Source organism: Strix uralensis, chromosome 6 (genome assembly GCF_047716275.1).
Source record: "Strix uralensis isolate ZFMK-TIS-50842 chromosome 6, bStrUra1, whole genome shotgun sequence".
NCBI classification, from domain to species: Eukaryota; Metazoa; Chordata; class Aves; order Strigiformes; family Strigidae; genus Strix; species Strix uralensis.
In genome coordinates, this window is record NC_133977.1 from 34,154,073 (window position 1) to 34,171,140 (window position 17,068).

General features: G+C 39.6%; 1 protein-coding gene across 4 annotated transcripts in view; it reads left to right on the plus strand.

Moving 5' to 3' along the window:
• The window catches only part of KALRN (kalirin RhoGEF kinase), a 526,142-nt gene that overhangs the window by 337,253 nt on the left and 171,821 nt on the right, over positions 1-17,068 (plus strand). For all 4 annotated transcript variants that reach the window (XM_074873623.1, XM_074873625.1, XM_074873626.1 and 1 more), the window contains exons 15-17: positions 5,435-5,601; positions 11,634-11,753; positions 14,436-14,654. In XM_074873623.1, coding sequence (XP_074729724.1) covers positions 5,435-5,601; positions 11,634-11,753; positions 14,436-14,654 — 506 coding nt within the window. The remainder of the gene's footprint in view (positions 1-5,434; positions 5,602-11,633; positions 11,754-14,435; positions 14,655-17,068) is intronic.

Consider the following 17,068-nt stretch of genomic DNA (forward strand, 5'->3'; position numbering starts at 1 on the left):
GGGAAGGCAAGACAAGTTGCACTGGTAGGACCTTGTCCTTGCACCAGCTCAGAAACAAGCACTGCAGGGAATCATGAGTTACAGGTACTTGAGCTGGCCAGTCAGACCTCAGGTCCGGATGAAGTTCTAGATTCCTAAGCTTTCAACTAGACTTTATTGAGAGGCGAACTGACCAGATATGCTGGCTTCATTCTCCGAAGACTTGAGCACCTATTCCCTGTGCTGTATTTCAAGGTGCAGACATGCCCAAGGGAGAGAGAGAAGTGAGGGGAGAAAGAAGGTAGTTATCCAAGAGCCCTCTGGGAAAGAAACCAAATATGAGTGCCTTGAAACCAGTCATGAAATGGAACTCTTGTTTCCAGCCAGCTCTAATTGGAATTATTTTGGTTACAAAGGGAATAGGATAAACCATACTGGAATTTTCCTTTTCAGTGTGCACTTGAAAGTTAAAGGTAGAAACTTGGATGTATAAAAAACCTTTGGCATGTGCTTTTAAATGACAGACTTGATTCATGTTGATAGGGAGTCTGTCTGATACTTTTACTCTGCTTCTCAGCAGTAGGATTCTATTTCTAAGACATCCTATGAATCAGTATTTTTGTATCCTTGCATTTTGCATGTGGAAAAGGAATACCATAATTCAGATTAATCACTGTGTAAAGTCCAGAAGTGAATGTTACTTGTGAAGTATTTTAACCTTCTTAAATGTCTGGAAAGAGTGCAAAGCAAGAGCAATTCCTGTTCTTTCCCTCCCAATTTGCACTTTCAAAATAAAAAGTATTTTTATGCTTTTATTCTTTGGCAAACATTTTACCTCTAGGCACCCACCTTTAAAAAAATCTGGCAGCATTCAGCCTGATTTGGCAAGCTGCACTCAACAGAGGCTTAAGGACTGCTACAAGAATATGTTGTGAACTAGACAATCCGGTGCATTGTGTGAACCATGTGTGCGAGCTTCTATGAGATCTGCCCACACTATGCCTGGTCCTGTGCTTCAGCTCCCTTGCTTTCTGGGATAGAAAACTTGTCCCAGTGCATCATTTAAGATGCTCGCTTTTTTTTTTCCCCTCCTTCATCCTGGAAGAATCTTAATATGAGTAGGAATCCATGGGAGGTAAAGAATATGGTCCAGAACAGAGCACAGTCAGAAGTCTCAGTGACCGATTTTTAGGAAAGCAAAAAACCTAAACTTCTGTGTTTGTCAAGAAGTTAGAAACACTTCTTTTGGATTAGCAACTAAATGAAGTGATTTTTAAAATGCTTTTATAAGATTATCTAAGATCACTTTCTATGAAGCCTACCCAATAAAAACCCATTGCTCCCAAAGGCAAGGAAGCAGAAGCCTCGTGGGGATGTAGAGTATCTGTAGTTAATCAAAGGTAACGGTCATGTCTGCCATGCACAGAATGCTAAATGCTGGGAGAATGGCAAAATAAGAGAGAGAGATTGCTCTTGGGAGCCCCCTGTTTCTTATGTCAATAAAGGACAGTTATACTTCATAAAAAAATCATTTAGTTTTACTTCCTCTTCCTGAATCATAGTCATTCCTGAATATCATAGTCATTCAGTGCATAAATTAAGACATGATTGTTCTTACTGCCAGAGCTGCAAACGTGCAGGGGTTCTGGGAAATCGGCTGCTATGACTGCTTCCTATTGTACAGTGTCACCACTGCTACAATCAAAACTCAGCTGTAGCCATAGAAGATAAAGCCAGAAAAAATGTGATTTTTCAGAGACATTCTACCTAACCAGCCACTCCTAACTGACCAAGTTTCTTCCCTTACCTATAATGCTCTTTGAGCTTTATTCTTTTTACCATGTCACACAGGAAACTGATTCAATTTTGATCACTCTGGCATTTGGTGTGGAGGTCTTTAAGCTACTAAGTCTGTCAGAAAAAAATTACATCCGGGTTTTTCCACACATGATGCCTTTTTCACTTGGAAATCTTGTGCAGGTAAAAAAAGAAGGTTTTAGACATTAGCACATGATTTTTGCATGTCTGCTGCAGATTTGGAGCAGTGACTCTTAACAGGCTGTGGAGTGTCTGGAAATCCTTGTGAACATTGTCACATTGGTAGAATAAATCCAGTGGTCCTGTGATGCACTATATAAGATTCTGTACAAGTATTTAGGGCATCCGTGCATGCGAGGCATCTATGCAAGTCCAGTATTTCCACAGCTCCGTATAGCTCAGAGTTATGTTCCTGTGATTCCTTCCACTACTCCAGCACATGTGAGTGAGCCTGCTTTGGATTAGCCTGTTTTCACCATCAGAATAATGATTCTTCAAATAAATGTTTGTTTTTATTAGGGAGTACATAAGATCTGGAAGCCAGGTCGTTTTCTGAAATTCTGCAGTACTACCGAATTGTCTTCATGTCTCACTAAAAATCTATGTCCTCAGGAAACATATTTGCATTTAGAGAATATTATGACATTATTCACAAGAAGACTAGACTTTTTAATGAGCCAGCTCTTTTTATTTCGCGAACCTATCTTCTATTTTTCCAGTTTGATTGCAGCTCTACTGCTGATAGCAAAGCTAAATATGTGGGCAAATATTCTAAAAAAGGTATATTGATTTTTTGGGTGTCTAACTTGATATATTGAAGGGGCCTGGTGTTTCCAGAAGTGGCAGCTTGGACATATCTGAGAAACCCATTTCCTATGAAAGTTTAGGATCATAATTCATCAGTGATTTAACACTTCAACCTGAGCTGCAGTGACAATGTGTTCCTGTAATGCAATAGCATATGCACCTTAGCCGTTCTGCTTCTAGGTACTAAAAGCAGTTACGCTCTAATAGCTGATCAATTGATTGCACAGATTTATTTGATTATTGAAGTCCATTTACATTGTCAGTATCATTGTCATAATTAGCACCACAGTTAGGAGTCGCTCATGGTTTACAGAGCTACATTTTTATACCTTAGAAGCAATTTGTCTAAGCCTGAAATACACTGCGAAGCTGATGCTAGGGAAATTTATACAGTCCCTACCTGTTATATGGAGAATTCAAAGCCCTTTTGTTTCCTAGTCATCAAGCTAACATCATTCATGTCTTCTCCCAGGGTTGCATTGCTGAAAAGGGAAATGCAAACCTATTTCTTTTTTTTTGTGATGTCATTTATAATTAGTTATAACTATAGTTTATATTGCAAGGAAGAGGATTGTAAACTTTCCTGTCATGGGCTTTTAATAGTTCAGCCTGAGAACAGGTTTGAAACAGCTTCAAAACAGCTTTGTATGGATCAAAAAGCAGTACCCCTTCCTTACACTGAATAGTATCTCACATTGCAAATAGCTCAGGTGTAATTAATGTCTGTTTTGTAGGATGCCAGTTAGTGTGGCTCAGTACTCTTCTGTAATACTTTTTAAAAGCATTTTCAATTCACAGAATCACAGAATCATCTAGGTTAGAAAAGACCTTGAAGATCACCTAGTCCAACCATTAATTCATTCCTTCACTTGATATGTGCTGCACTGGTTGAGACATTAGGAGAAAAGGGCAACCAAGTTTGGTTTATCAGAAAATCAGCTGTGCTTTTCTATCTATCAAAACACAATGTAAAAATAATATGTATGAAATTATTCTGAAAACAAGGCTTCCTATTTTGCAAACCAATCTTTGAGAAGAATAAGTGCTCTCACCGCATGCGTTGGCACTGTAGAATAAATCTGCATGACATATGACAAGCAGGAAAGGGCAGATCATTCATCATAGGGAGCGCAGGCTGCCCTTGGATAGCATCCCAGGCAGTTCACTGGTTGCTGCTGATGAGTTAGCACAATCAAAACCATACCAGCTGAGTGTGCATGAAGGAAAACTGCATTTAATATCGAATAGGTGTGGTGAAGTCAAGCATACAAAAAGCCATCATGTCCTGAGGATACAAAACCATATGCAGGCTAATTGTAGCAACAATGCCTGGTGTCTGGCAATTGAAAGGAACTTCACTCCCAAGAATAGAAACATATATTAAATTTCCAGTCCTGAATGGGAAGCCAGGGGCCATTCCACTTTATTTGGTAATGAAGAAACTGGTTTATTTTGGCTGGGAAAGGGAATAAGCCAATCACTTGCATTCCCATGTGCTTTTTCTGGTAAAACCAGAAACCAGGAAAAAGGGGATAGGGTCAATCATAAGGCATTTATTTTGTGTACTGCCCTCTGCAGATATTGCTGAGAGAGAGAATGAAAGTCACAAGTCTCTGAGGAGGATAAAGGGGAAAGAAAAGACATCTTCCTAAATGGATTTTAGAAATAGTGTCCAAGCCTTTTGTACAGCAGCTTCTGATTAACACATTTCTTTTTTAATGCCCTATTATTCCATGAAATCAAATGGCTTTGGAGAAAAGTGTAGTGTTTTCTCAGCATTACTGCAATCTGATTATTTTTATATTAGCTTCCTGACCCTCCCTGTATTGAGGCCAATGGCAAAATTCCAGTAGACCTCAATAAGAGAAGAGTTGGGTCTTTATTAGTTTATAATCACAGGGATTACAGTAACATGGGATGACATCATACTTCCTTCAGGCCAAACTTTCACAATTACACTGGTAATATACTCAACAATGCTATCGCACCAGTGTAATAAAGAAGGAAGATGTGAAGCTCTGTGTTGTATTTCATGTAACCACTACACACAAGGTTCATAGGGTCGTAAGAAAACTCAGAAGGTAGGAAGGGTCTTGGGACATCTCTATTTCAACCTCCTGATCAAGTCAGGGTCAACTATGAAATCAGACCAGGTCATTCAAGGGTTTATCAATTTCATGCAGAATGCAAGAGATGGGAAATGTGTTACTAAGATAACTTTTCTCTCTGGTGTGTGAGGACTGGATGAAATTCAGTCTGTGGAATATATTCTGAATGAACTATAGCTTGGTTTAAACTAAATTGTTGTTAATGATCCTCTAAAGTGCCCACATGGAAAAAAAGTTTGCACCGTGGAGTTCCACACACTTATAGCACTAATGTAGATCTGGCGACTAGAGTTTACTTCCTGTATTTCACTTTTCTACTTTCTTCCTCATTTTTTTTCTCTTCTAAGTTCTTTTCAACGTGCATTTCTAAAGTGTAAGTTCATGAATTACTTCAAGAAAGGGTGTTTTTTCTGTCTTATTTTTAACTCAATGTTCATACAAGTTTTTGAGCAAGGCTGTGGTTAAATCATGTCCTACTAGCCAGATGCTGATGGGTAAGATGAACAACGATCACCAGAGAAACACTGCTTTGTAGAAAAATGTAGTGATGCAGAACAGGAAATTGGGAAAGCCATATATCTATGTGAGTGAGTTTAGTGAGAAAGAATTACTCAGAGAGTTGCAAACCAATGTGTTAGGTGGCAAAAAATTTTGAAGCTTAGATTTGTGCAACAACTGAAATTTTATATAAGTGCAATGATATCTATCTCTGCTTGTTGCAGGCATTGAGCTGATCTGTGAAAAAGACATTGATCTTGCAACACAGGTTCAAGAACTGCTGGAATTCCTTCATGAGAAACAGCATGAGCTGGAGCTTAATGCTGACCAAACTCACAAGAGGTTAGAGCAGTGCCTCCAGCTCCGGCACCTACAGGCTGAAGTCAAGCAGGTGAGAGTTTTAAACCACACATAAGGGTCTTAAATGGATTTTCAGCCGAAACATAGATGCAAACTGCTAAACCAGTTTCTGCTAAATCACATACCTTTACGTGAATGCTCTTAATCCCCCTTTCCTTGACAGTACTTGATTTGCTGACGGATTGCAGCATGACCCTTTACATATAACAAAGGGCTCTGTTCCCTCTAGTGTGCTTATATCTGGCTTCATGAATAGTTGTGGGAAGTCTGTGCAGAACTGACACCATAATTCTCAACTGGAGAAGCTGCTTCAAGCTCCATGTGTTCTGGGAATGTAATGATTTGATATGGGATCCAGATTTAAGCTGTTGTGGAGAACTGGCCCAAAGCAAAGAATAACTGAGCTGTGAGGTCTAAGTATGACATTACAGTAGTTTCACCTTTTCATTTATTGCTATACATCTGTTGACCTGCAGGAATCTTTAGCATCTTCCCGGTGAGCTAAAAAATTCTGTTTGTGGTCTCTAGATCCTAGGACTTCTTTAGTCATCTTAGAATTGTTACATTGCCTTTCTTCCAGATTTCATCTAGTGTAGGCAGTCGTGTTCTGCCTCCCTAGGTTTTCCCTAACGTTTAATTTGGATGCCCACATTTTCTTGTTTTCCTTTACTATGCAGAATAACACTACACTTCCTGCTTCCTAATCCACAGGTGGCTTCACACTTCAGTGTATGTCTGGATTTCAATGGAATGGTCTTGGTTTCATTAGGAAAACCAGGAACATTTTTCCAGACACCTGGAATATTCAGATTTCCATTTTACCAGTAGAAATTGGGGGGAGTTGGGTGGGTTTTTTTCCAAATACTAAAAGGAGTTCATGAAAAAGTTTTTCTGCTTTCTTTACTAAAAAAAAATAAATATAATGTACTGGGTGCTCAGTACACATGGTCATAGGTATTCTTTCTTCAAAAGTGAATATTTGAGTGATGCTATATCTGAATTGTTTTATCTGCTGACAAAAATTCCTTCATTCTCAGACAACCCTCAAGCTAGAAGCTGGCAGCACAAACACCAGTGCAACCATATTCTTTTGAAGTCCACTTTGATGTGAATATTTTGCAACCTTAAATAAAAGTAACACAGAACTCTCCTAAATTTTTATTTTGAAAATGTAGTCATTTTGAATTTGTGATAATTGAAGGCCAATTCCTTGTGAAGCTCCAGAGCCCTATAGAGTGCTTTGGCTTTCAAGAAACTCTGTGATGTACATAATCACCACCTTAATATGATTATAAAGTGTATCCTTTTTTCCATAGGTTCCCAAAGTTTTTTTATGCACAACTTAGGTAAACTTGGAGTTTTGTGTGGTAGATTGAAGATGAAGTAGAGCATTTTAACTTCTGATGGAGAATAGAGAGGAGTAATATGTGTAGCAGAAATGCTAAAAATGCAGGTTATCGCTAGCTGACAAAGTCTCACTAGCCTGCTTGACCAGGATGAAGTGCTAGTCAGCCAGTCCTGTGGCTGCTCCTGGAGCCATACAGTGACAGTGCAGCACTCTCTGCAGGTATCTGAAGTTACTTGCCTCATTATCAAGTATCTGCTGGGCCTTAACTATTTTACAAACCAAAATCTAACCAAAGGAAATGGTTTTAGGACTGAACTAATACTTACTGTGAGAGGAGAACAGCTGCCTTGAATTAGTATTTCCTTAACAGAGCTTGGGACCATCAGAGCCTTCATTACTATGTGACCTTTCAGCAAACCAGTAGTGAAGAATCATTTTATTTGTTCAGCTGAATACTAAGGACTCCTTTGCTTATTAACCTATAAATTACCACAGCTATAGTTTCCCTCAGAACGAGGCAAGTTAAAATATATCTGTGCCCTATCTATTTGGTTTCCTGTAGATGAGTCATATTCCCAACCAGTTAGTGAAACTGGGAAATATATTAATTTTGGCTTGTAGTTCATCTCCAATCTGGTCCAGATTTCCTTCACTTTCATTTTAGTGTATCTGAGACGATGGATGATCTCATTACCAAATTGCTCTCACTCATGTGAATCAGTTGAGATGTGGTTGACGCAAGACACCTACTGTAGCTGTGCTTAAGTTCTGCTGACAGAGTAAAATTGGTCAAGGCTACTAAGTGTACATGTGTTTGCATTTTGATATAATGGCTCATGGAAATATAAAGTCTTTTAACTGTCTCTATCTATTTAAGTCTCATTTACCAGAGATTTCTGCTTTATATCATATGCACCAAGGGTTTGAATGCCAAGACAATGAATTGAAGTTTGGGGCCATTAAAGCGGAACAATTCCAAATGAGATGTTCTGTGAACTGCTTTAGAGTGGAAATAGTATAGATCTGTGATTCACAAACTCTTCTTTGTTAAGAAAGATCGTGGCCAAGACTGATTACCCTTCATTTAGATCCCATCATTTCTGACAGAAACTACAGAGCTTGGATTGCTTACATAAAAGTAATAGCAGAGTTGTGGAGATCATTTTAAAAAACAAACTCTCTAATGCTGTGCTTGAAGCTGTTTGACTTCCCTGCCCCCTTACTTTATCTTTGTATGTTTTTTTCTTTTTTTGATGTGTTGAACTTGACCTAATTTACTCCCGGATATCCCCACAGTGTTCCACTACGCTTACTTTCCAAGCTATTTTGAAGTGTATTTGTTCCTCTTCATGTGCCTTGCTATCCATCCACTTTTGCTGTTTGACATTAGATTTGCTTCCAGATGAATATGCCCAAAGGATGATGGGAAGTGGTCATTGGAGAGGCACTGAATATATTTGGTTTTTCCCAGTCTAATGTCACAGAGCTCCTGGAAACCTAATGCAGTTTTGAACATGGATAAAATTACCAGAAGGTGTCCTTGCTGGTGGTTGTGTCTGTGGTCCTAAGAGCCTCTCAAAGAAGCTACAAAGGGTCCAGAGATGTAAAAGATTTACTTACATTATTTTGCCTCTTAACCTTAAAAATTTTTTTCCAACGTAACTGGATGGGTATCATTAGGAAGGCCTTAAGTCTTTTTTAGAAACATCAAGGAAGGCATTCTGTCTAAACTAAACCAGCGGACTGAAACACTACATGATGCAGAGCTCTTGTTTCTCAAGAAAGGCTACACAAGAAGTGCCTCACTTTTAATTTTTGCTGTAGTGTCTGATTCTGTGCTCAGTGAAGATGGCAGAGTTTCAGGATATGAATTTTAGATGAATTTGGTACTATTATTTAATTACAGAGGAGCCACATACAGAAGCGTAGCCTGTTTTAAACAAATTGGAGTCAAAGGTGGGAGTTGTTTCAGAGCTGTGTTAGACAATCCATGCCTTGCAGTGAAATTGTTCTCCAGTGGCAAGTGGCTTTTATCTAAGATGCTGTCAGTGTGTTTCTGCTTCTCCATTATAAAAAAAAAAATGGTTAGGCTTTTTAAGAGAATATTTGGAGATTTATCTGACTCCAGAATTATTTAATTATTGTTTCTACAAAGTTGATAAAAACTGTAATTTGTAGGAAATGTCTGTTTAAAACCATCTTTTGCTGTTGGCCTGCCTGCACATTGCCAGATAATGGTGAATCTATTAATACAGAAAATGATCGGAGAAGTGTCTTGGTGCTGTATTAACAGCTTCTATACATATTTTAATGTAAAGGTATTGAGCACCATATAAGTAGAAGTCAATTTGTGAGCAGGTCTTGTAAACCAGATACAAATGTGTAAATGCTCTCTTCCAACCATTTCACAGTCTACTTCCAAACCAGTGACACAATGAAAGGCTCTACAGGTGACTGGTTTTTGCACTTAGACTTAAGAAGCTTTGGGTATGCAACTGAAATTTTTTCTTAGTGTGTGTAAATGACGCACACGCACAAAAGAAGGGGAAAAAAAATTAAGAGAAAAATATTACTATGGAAGATGCTGATGCAATCCCAGATGAGGCCCTGACATTTTTATGATAGACTTTTGAAAGTAGAATGGGGTCATTATTTAAGTTCTTCCAAGTAAAATTTGGTAGTGCCTGAGTGCTCACTGGGCCTGGAAGGGGGAGTGTAGGAGCCCCACAGTGAGCGTCTGAACCCGCACTCTGAGGGAAGGAGGAAGGAGCACAACTCAGGGGTGACAGCAGCCTTGGTCAGGAAGAGAGCTGTAAGCATTGCTGACAAGATGTAGTCAGTCAGAGCCTGACCTGGACTGCTTTACCTTGTGAGTCAACAAGACAGTTGTGCAGGGGAATGCATGGCTGTCATTAACACTGGAGGAAACCTGGCTGATTTCAGTTGGATGGTCCCTCTTCCTCCTTACTCAACCTTGTTGCCTATTAGCTTTTCACTAATCAAGTTGCTTTGTTATAAGACAGAGGTTTTCAGTGATTTTTTTACTATTTAGAGACTCAGATATTTGTATGAAAAATGTGTCAAAACCTCTGTGTCAGGTTTTGAAAATTTCAGCTCAAATGAAAGGTGTTCCCAAGAGGACCCTGTCATGCCCTGATTGTATTGTTTAAAAAAAAAAAAAAGAAAGAAAAAACAGCTGCTGCATTTTTAGCATACATACTCAGTATTTTTTACACTCTAAATGGCCCAAGCCAGGTTATCACGGTATATAAAGTGTGAAAGCATGTCTTTTTATGACATCCTCACTTCAAGTCTTTCCCAGATAGTGTTCCTTTGGTTAACTTTGGCTTTTGGTACCATGTAGTCGGTAATAATGTAGCTTTCTTGTCTGATGGATTATGAAAATGCCAGCCAAAAAGATTGCCATGTGATAACCCAATTTCTTCTCCTTTAAATCTTTGTTGCATTTCCCACAGGAACAATAACACCTGCTGATGAAAGAGACAAAGCTGACAAATGGAATCTTCCACACTGTTGTACTGAGCAGAATGTAATTTTCTACAAATTAGGGTCAGCTACATGTGTAGATGGCTCCCCTTTCTTTCTCCTAGGGAAAACTCATTTTCCTACCCTACAGGGAACTGAATGGCTATATCTAGAGTGATACATGATGTAGGGATAAAACAACAGAAAATCCCTATTTCTTTCAGGCAATTTAATGTATCACTTCATGAAAATGATGGCACAAAAGGGAAATTACTATGTAGAATATTGCAGCAAAGTCATTTTTGGAGCTTTGTAGATCACAAGCTAAATTTAGGGCAGTGATTGGGCAATCAGGATTTCGTGTTCGTCTGTGAATTGAATCCAGCAACTTTCTGGTTTTATTGGACTAATTTGACACCCACACAGGTAGAAAATAGGCTTTGAGACAACACAGCAAAGAACTTGCACGTGTGTCCTGGGTGCCAATTTTCCAAACATGTGTCTTAAAATAGCAGAAAATGTTGCTGCTTAAATGAATAAATACAAGCTTGATAGATTAATTATGTATATTTAGGATTTGATTCTGCAGTCATTACAGCATGGGTTGCATGTCTACAAATAATCTGAACATCCCTGAAGTAAAACCTCTTGACAAAATATAAAATGCAAAACCTGGGATTTCTTCCTAGCTCTGCATGCAGGTGGAAACTCCAACTGCATCTTAACTCCATGTCACATGGAACCAACATTGCCTTCTCCTTCCTCACCACTAGGCTCTGACTTTTGTGTGAAAGAAACACAGGCAAGTGGAGCTCAAAGAGTCGCAACATCCATGATTCCAGTTGGAAATTTGAAAAAGAGAGACATCTTTATGTCTAATTTCAAATCTCCCTCATTCCGCTTTGTGGTTTTGCCCCAGGGTATTTGCATAGGGGAACATTTTTGGTCAAACCTTGGAAATTAAAGTCCTTCTCTATCTGAATATCCATGTAAATACCTTGGGAGTTTAATTCTTCAAGCAGTAACTTCTTCAATAAGATCTTTACCCTTGAAAAATTTATGTCATTAAGGCCTTATTCTAGAATTCCTTTCTGCTCACTAATTCGGCCTGAGACCACACCGGGCAAAATACCTTTTTTTTTTAGCCAGGCTGAAGCATTTTCTGATCGGTGACTACATAAACCTTTGTAGGGAAGCAACCTTTCCATAAGCACATCCTTTCTTTACAGGTGCTTGGCTGGATCAGGAATGGCGAATCAATGCTGAATGCAAGCCTTGTCAATGCAAGCTCCCTCTCTGAAGCTGAGCAGCTCCAGCGAGAGCATGAGCAGTTTCAGCTGGCCATAGAGGTAACACGAACAAGTTAACTTTGTTTCTCCTTCCCAGGTGAACATCATACAAAAGGTTATCTCTTGGGCATCAATCATTGATTGTTTGAAGGAATGGAAGGAATAAAAGCTTTAGAAAATCAAGTTATTAAACTAGTAATGCAACCAGAGGCTACTAGTGAAATAAATTATTTATCATCTGCAGCTATTTATTCTGCTGTCAGATATCAGCCTTTCCATTTATGAAAATGACACTCACTCATGTCCTGATAATTTCTTTGGTGAAAAAATAAGAAGATTCACAAAGTGATCTGAAAATGGGAAAAGTTTGTGAAGTCAGTTTCTTCCCACGTCCACAATTTGCAGATCATTTCACAAAATTCATTTACAAATATCTTTGTTACTGAATAATGCCCTCACATGAAATCTTTGTTTCATTCAACCCCTTTTGTGGACATCAGAAGAGACATTCATTCAAACCCACATTCTCAAATAACTATGAAGAAGAGGCAAGAGGGATGATTTTTAAGAATTGCCTGCTAAACTGAGCTTTTCCCCCTGCTTGGCCTGGAGTAACACATCTTTGACCTGGCCCTTGAAAACTAATTGTGAGGCAACTCATTTGCCTCACTTCTGGGGCCAGGACATGGCAGAAGGAATAGCACCTCCTCTGAGCTGCTTTCCTTTGAATGAGGAGGTAGTGGAGGGCTATCGGCTCCCCTGAGTAGGGCAGTACAAGACTCATAGGCTCAGTACTTTATATATCTTTGTCATTATGAACAAAGGGTGTGCTCACCCCAGTTGCTAGAAAGGGAATCCATTGTTTTCCCCTGTTCCTGCTTAACAAGGTGTATATGCTTTCCAGATTACATTAATTGCTAGCTTTTTACAGAGCAAAGAACAAGTCAGAAAATCCCTTTCTGTGGTTAACATATATTTGAAAGTAACCAAAGCTAAACCAAGGTTTAAACTATGAAAATAATATTTCCATAATGGAGATTTGAAGAGACACTTGATTTAGTGGGGGGAAAAGTGTGTTTATGTCTTCCGGTAAACTTTAAATAAGTCAATATACATTATAGTGTTGCTAGTAAGTATAGAGTTTAAATCTCAGCTAATGACCTATTTTGATCCAGCTTCACTCACACTAAGGAAGGAGCAGCTGTTGCAGCTCCTAAGGGAAAAGGAAGACGTTTTCTATCAATTCTGTATGAGCTGGCTGGTACCAAGCTGTGCTGACCACATCTTGGCAGCCATCACCAGACAGCAGTGGGGAACAAGACACCCACTGGCTGTGTTATCGCAGCTTGCTGCCGTCGAGGAAGTGCTTGTATTTGGTGGTAAATGCAAATCACAGAGGGAGAAGAGGGTTACACTACAGTAAGGGGAAAATAAGTTTTCAAGGGGAGAAAACACTAGATTAAATATTTAAAGTGTTTAAAGCTCAGTATGGTGAAGAGATCAGCAAAGCACACAGGGCAGACCATTCTCTGAAGGCATTCTAGATGTGGAATTGATTTTCAGTTGAAATCCTTTAAAGTCTATTTAAAACAAGTATTACAATTCTAACATCAGTAAAGCAGCTGGGTATTAAATTTAACCAGTTGTTCTTGAACATCTTCCTAAACGTTTCTGCCAAGTATTAATCCTTTTTTTGCTAATAGCTTTCTCTACATTGCATTATTCATCAGTGTATTACCAGATGATTTCAAGCTTCTTTCCAGGTTCAAGGTTTAGATCATAAAAGTATCACATGAGAATTTGTCAGCAGCAGTTACAAATGGGATGCAGAACAGAGGAGTCTTTGGGAGATTTTAGGTCTTCTGTTCAGAAGATTAAGATCAAATATTGGACCAAGCCATGCCTGAACACAGTTACTCAGGAAGCTGTGAAGGACCAGGGGCTATTTTCCTCTTGGCAACCCACAGAGGAAGGTGTAATCACCACTTGGTTAATCTGAGAGGAGCTGATGTAGGCTGGGGAATGGGACATATAATTCAGTCCTGCCTGTAAAGTGGCTACTGAGTAAATTTGGGAACAGTGGAGAGAATGGCTTGACTCCCCCCAGCTCTGCCCTTAAGGGTAGCATAGTGTAGCTCCAATGTGAGTGAGCTGACTTTCAGAAATGTATCTTGCAGGGGCTGATATCTGTGGTATAGTTCATGCCATTTAGTAAGGCATCTTCATGTCTTGTGGCGTTGATGTTTTGTATCCTGCAGACAGGACAGTTACAGGAGTAAAGCTGCTGATGCCAGAAAACTGCTTGGCAAGGGTCAAATTAGGATGATTAGACTCATAGTTTGCCAACACTTTGGTGTTTGCTTTTGTATCTGCAGTTTGTATGGGATGCAGTCAGCACTGAGTACAGGCTGGGTGGGAGCTCAGCGCAACGGCTGCCTGCACTGGGGTTGTCAAAATGGATCCACTGAGAGCTCCACCCTGGGTTGTTGCCCAAGGGACAGTAGCTGATCAGTGAAGCTAACCCGTCTTAGCCAGTGCTTGCTTGTCCCAAGCTTTAATAACATGTTGCAAATGTGTGTGAATAATTGAAACTAAAATGCTTTGCAGAAAGTAACTGTTAACTGAAGATAACTCTCTGAAAATCTTTCACTCTCTCACATCTCCATGCTCATACCTCGCTTCACCTTTCTACCATACATCTGGCACATCTATACAACCTCTCTTTCCTCCCCTCATACACAGTCCCTCTTTCATGCCACTTCCTTACAGAAGACACACCAGAGTGCCCTGCAGGTCCAGCAGAAAGCCGAAGTGTTGCTACAGGCTGGGCATTATGATGCCGATGCTATCAGAGAGTGTGCTGAAAAGGTGGCCCTGCACTGGCAGCAGCTGATGCTGAAGATGGAGGACAGACTCAAACTTGTCAATGCCTCGGTGGCCTTCTATAAAACCTCTGAGCAGGTGAGCTGAACAGTATCATATCTGTGCCATAGCATATTGCTGCAGCCTGAAATTTAGCTCGCAGTGTATAGTGTGAAGGTGTTGCCTCTCACCAAGATCAGTGCAGTGTTGAATTGCTCCAAATATGTGCTCTGCTAATACCACTAAGGAGCAGTGTTCATTCTCCTCACTTTTCTTTGAGTAATCCCCAAAGTAGGAAGAGTGTGGCTTCAGTCAAACCTTCTTGCCCTTAAAAGCTGCCCTTTGTCTTTTTACATATGTTTGCACGTCTTCATCCACACATTAGGTGCATGTAAATGTTTCTGTCACCTGAACAGGGCCAGTGTTGAGCCCTGGGGTGTCTCCCAGCTGGTAAACACCAATCTGAGTGCACTCCATGATGTAGCAGTGCTGGTAGGTGTGGGTTTTCTGCTGTGTCCCTGAGTGCAGAGGGTCTTCTGACAGCAAGGGATCTCACAGCATTGGCAAAATTAACTGAAAGGACATTTGCTCCATTGGCATAGCAATGTTAAGCCACACATGGAAACCAAAGTTTGAACTAGTCAAAATTGTTTCTTTGACAAGTATTATAACAAAAAAACCAAAACCAACCAAACACAAAAAGGCAGCAGTTTGCAATAACTTTCATCTTAAAGTTTTCAGTGAAATAGTGTAATTCTTGAAGTTTTGGTGTTTTTTTTAATTGTCCCCTTTCCAACAGGAAGAATTTCTGAAATCTCACCATTTTTGTTTCAAGTTTTCATGATACCAAAGTTAATTTTGAGGAATATAAATTTCTTTTCATTGAGAACTGCTTGCAAAAAATTACTTGTTACTTTGTGAGCAGTACTAGCCGGTGTTTTCACTAGTAAACGCCACCATGCTGAAAAAGGTGCCAAGATATGAAGGAATTTCCCTTAAATCTGTCTGCAACAAAGATAATTACAGCAGTAACCATTATATGTTGACACAACTTTACTTCATTCCAGGTGTCCATGAGTTACAAAACACATTCCAGTTGGCTGCTGGTATGGTGGGATTATTCATCCCTTGCACAAACAGGTGCTATTTATACTGTAGTCAGTGAGAATTAGTGTCATAGTGTGGATACTCAAATAGCCTTGCCTGATGTAATTTACTGCAACCAAGCAGTTCATGTTAGCATGGGCATTGCAGGAACGTGTGGTTTTATGCATGAGGCGGAAGTGATTTCCATTAAATTTTCTATTGTTATTATCACGCAGTTAGTTCCACAATTAGAGAACCAGACATGGAAAGTTTTTTAGCACAACTAAGTATATCATTGGGGAAAGAGATTATTCTTTCCTTAGCATCAAGGCTGTAGATGATCCTTGGGCCACTTTTTGGTGTCATTTGTTTAATGCATTTTTAAGATTGTTTAAGATTAATTCATTCCTTGTAATGAATGTCTTTCACTGTGGAGAGTTTCAAACAGATTTACAGTCCCTGATGCATTCAAGATTGAAATGAATTACTGCTGGTGGAGGATTGTGAGAAATGAAAACCATTAAGGGATTCATTAGTGCTTTAGACAGTCAAATGTGCTGGCCAAAATACGCATAGCCAGTAATTTATCAGTTCAGTCTCTCTTCCTGTTTCCAAGTCACAGACAAGCATACTGCAGTGCCCACCAGTTCATTCATTAGTTGCGTCTATTCAGCAAATGTTTCGGGCAAAGATCATTCAGTTTTGAATGCTCATAAACTCACTGCTGCAAGTAGTCTGTTGTCTTCTCTTGGTCTGCACGACTGATTTACAGTCCTTAATGATCTGCTCCCTGACTGGATGACAGTGGATTGAGTAATTTACTGGATCCTGAATTCTCCGAGTATCTAGGAAAAGGAGCTAAAAGAGTGGAGAGACTGTCACAACCAGCCAAACTTTTTCATGCCTGTCTTCCCCAGGCACACTACGTTTTTGATATAATTGGTGGAGCCCTGGCTTTCAAACAGTCCAGTTTCTCTCTGACTTCATTGACAGCCCACCTTATATTAATTTCTATCATCATCTTAACAGATAGATGATATCTACATGTTCAGGGACCATCCTTTCTGGAAGGATGTGGATCCCAGGCAGTCCTTCTGCTTTCATTTTTTAAGTCACCAAAGCCCAATAGAGTGCCGAAGTTTTCAAGAAGTAAAATGGAAATGCTATTCTGTGCCTAAATAATACATGGGGCACTTGTGTTCCAAAAAGTGTTTGAGGGTGAATGCTCATTTGCATCCAAGCAAAAAGACGGTTTCAGATTGTCAAATGCATAAGGTCCTCAAACAGCCTGGCAGCAGGATAAGTTGATCAGTTCACCTCAACTCACCAATTTTAAATGGAGTTTGATGTGTTCGAGTGGAGTTACATGACAATGGTCTGCAGTAGTGGGGAGGATTGTTGGGTGGTGCTAGACTCTCTTCTAGACT